This window comes from Eupeodes corollae, chromosome 1 (genome assembly GCF_945859685.1).
Source record: "Eupeodes corollae chromosome 1, idEupCoro1.1, whole genome shotgun sequence".
NCBI lineage: Eukaryota > Metazoa > Arthropoda > Insecta > Diptera > Syrphidae > Eupeodes > Eupeodes corollae.
Window position 1 is genome coordinate 290,807,407 of NC_079147.1, and position 2,911 is coordinate 290,810,317.

Genomic DNA, 2,911 nt, shown 5'->3' on the forward strand with positions numbered 1-2,911 from the left:
TTATACTCCATCTTGCGAATCGGAAAGAAGCTCTCGGGACAGTCAAAAGGAGAAGTTACCCATGTTGTATACTCTTTTTTTCATTCCTACTGAAACTGAACAAAAAGCAACGAAACGCAATTATAAACGCATCATTTGACATGATTGTATTCGCTTATTTTCGTATTTGGGGTTTACACTGCAGTATGTAATTTATATATTTCAAATGATCGAATATAATACTAAAAAAGGGCTTTGGAGAGCTTATGTAATGTTTGCTTAAATATTTAGTGCGTTATAGTATTACGATCGTTGATTTTACTTTAAATACGTGGCTAATTTGTTGATTCCGTTCTATATATTTAAGAAATATATTTCCTTGTGAAAAAGATGGTGTTATAAATTAAAATTTAATTTAAAAGTCACTTCGACACTTCAAATCAATTGTCGTACTTGAATATAATACAAGTACTAAAATACTTGATGTTTAAAAGAACACGGCAATACTGAACTTTGACAGTTTCTACTTTTGTTTGTTTTGTATTTTGTGCCTGTTTCTGAAATTTGTGCAGAGAAAAATAAATTGTTGCAAGAAAATTAAATATATAAGTACTATGAATACACAAATAAAAAGAAAACGAGCCAGCAACTGGACACGTGAAATGAAGGAGCTCCTAGTTTCATGTGTAAGACCCTTCGGTAACATAATCGACAGCAAGCGGATTGCGGATGAGATTGCGGAAGAGAATTCGGATTAGATTTTACTCTTATGGAGCCTCAGGGTCATGGACTGGATGTTGGATTGTTGGTCTCCATTAGATTTTCTGATGACTTGCCGATAGTCCTGTCATCGGAAATGTCCAATGGAGACCCCAGGTTACTAAAAAAAATGTGAAATCACCGTTTGAACCATCCTTTGAAATATTGTGCAATATTGCGATTGCAACAATTGTTGCTTTGGCTGTGTCATAGTTGATGTTGATGCCATTAAAACACGCACGAAATTTGTTTTTGAGCTGACCAAATAGTTGTTCCACCGTTATTCTTGTTCGAATATGCGCTTTGTTGTAGCGCTGTTCTGCTGGACTTAATTCAGCCGATATTCTAAATGGTGTCATCAATATTTTTGAACATGCGTACCCACCGTCGCCCAAAACAACTCCTCCCCTTAAATCTACATTTTGCAAATGGTTTGCTATAGCAGATTCACGCCATATTCTTGAATCATGAGCTGATCCTCTCCATCTAGCAACTATGTCTAGAATTTTGCCATGCGCGTCACAAACAACCTGTAGGTACAAAATCATTTTTTGAAAGACTTTTTTCAGAAAAATGAACACCTACCTGAACATTAATTGAATAGAAATTCTTTCGGCATCTATGGCGAGAACCGAACTCGCCACCTGGGTTTTTAATTTTAATGTGGGTGCAGTCTACCGCTGCAATGCACTGAGGGAACCTAGCAATGCTAAAAAAATCTTGCTTCATTCTTTGAAGGCTTCGAGTGTCTGTTGAAAACCTGATAAATGTTCTTTTTTTGAAGCCAGTGCTGTAACAAACTTTCTCACGCAATTGCTCACAGATTGTTGAGAAATGTTATGAAGATCACCTTATAAAAATGAAATTAAGTGGGATTGGAAAAAAAGGACGTGACGTATGTATGAGACAACTACCGGTATCACTTTGGTACGATCCTTTGCCCAGGTATCGTAACGAGACCAGAACAATGAGCTCAGGGGAAAGTGCTCCCCCTCGATTTGATCGGGAGGCTAAATCGTCGCTCACAGCTTCGATGATGAATCTGGCATTTTGTTTAGTGAATCTGTAGATACGATAAAGACTTGAAAATAATTTCAAATAATAAGAAGGGAACTAATAAACCAAAACCCACCTGTAGTGACCAAAGAATTCATTTTCATCATATTTCGTAAATGGATCTATCCTTTCTTTATATATTTTCACTTTACGAGATGAAGAAGTTTCTGCGATTATTTCAAAATCTAGAAACAGACCTTCGTCAATTGAACTCATTTTTCAAAACTTGTATTTATATTTTTGCTTTTGCATAATAACAAAAAATTGATCTTTGACAGTTCTGACAGTTCAAGCAATTTTTGTTCTTATTTGTAGTAGATTTTGTAATAGATTCAAGGAAAATCTTGAGACTAGTAAGTGAGAGGGTTAAATTGTTTATTGGTACCATTTTATTAAAACTCAGCACTTTGTTTTAACCTTCCAGTTAACTAATAGTCGACATTAGCGTTTGATTATTAGTAAGGCCCATTGAGAATAACACCGATAAAAGTTAGAGTAGAATCTCACTATGGATAGGTTTTTGACATTTATATGAGCCTCGAATGGATCTTATGTGATTTCGTTCTCAAATGTTGGTACGATTGATATTGCATTTGTATCTCGATGGCTGTGTTCGTTGAGTAGTTCTGCATTTGGAATCGTGTGTGTTTTCCATTGCGGAAAAAACGAATCTATTACTGTTGATATTATTTAGTTTTGTTAGTGAAAATGGACTAACTGGGCTTATTTTGCAAGAAAAAAACAATAGAAAAGATATTTATGTTTTGCTATGTTTCCAAAAAAAAGTTTATCTCAGTTTAGAATAGATAAATCTCAACTCGATTCAGGTATATAAAGAATTGAGGCGAGCTTCAAGCTCGCTTCAACACCACATGTTAATGTAGTACTCTACGAACAAACCACCTTTTTGAAGTTTTTTATCATTATTTTGACAGATCTTCTTTCAGTTGTACCAATTTTTAAATACAAAAATCTGGCCACTGCGAATCGTTTTGTTGGGAATTTCTCACTTTACTATATATGAAATGCGAACAAAACTCACGAAATGTCTGTTTTAGTTCACTGTGGACGCCTGTGCCAATTTTATTTTAAGGGCAAATTTGTGTTGCTCGCTTTG

The 2,911-nt window shown here is 35.0% G+C and overlaps 1 protein-coding gene across 3 annotated transcripts; it reads right to left on the reverse strand.

Annotated features, from left to right (window-relative positions):
• Nucleotides 1-728: 728 nt before the first annotated feature.
• On the reverse strand, nucleotides 729-2,267 carry LOC129939974 (putative nuclease HARBI1). 3 transcript variants are annotated; one of them, XM_056048187.1, is made up of 4 exons: nucleotides 1,871-2,267; nucleotides 1,653-1,801; nucleotides 1,324-1,588; nucleotides 729-1,268 (listed from the first exon to the last, which is right to left on the reverse strand). In XM_056048187.1, exons 1-3 carry the CDS (start codon nucleotides 2,008-2,010, stop codon nucleotides 1,464-1,466), a joined length of 414 nt encoding a protein of 137 aa, XP_055904162.1. In that variant the 5' UTR covers nucleotides 2,011-2,267; the 3' UTR covers nucleotides 729-1,268; nucleotides 1,324-1,463. The 3 variants fall into 3 exon arrangements, with proteins under 3 accessions (XP_055904162.1, XP_055904161.1, XP_055904160.1); XM_056048186.1 differs by having other exon boundaries at nucleotides 1,324-1,801; XM_056048185.1 differs by having other exon boundaries at nucleotides 1,653-2,267.
• Nucleotides 2,268-2,911: the final 644 nt, after the last annotated feature.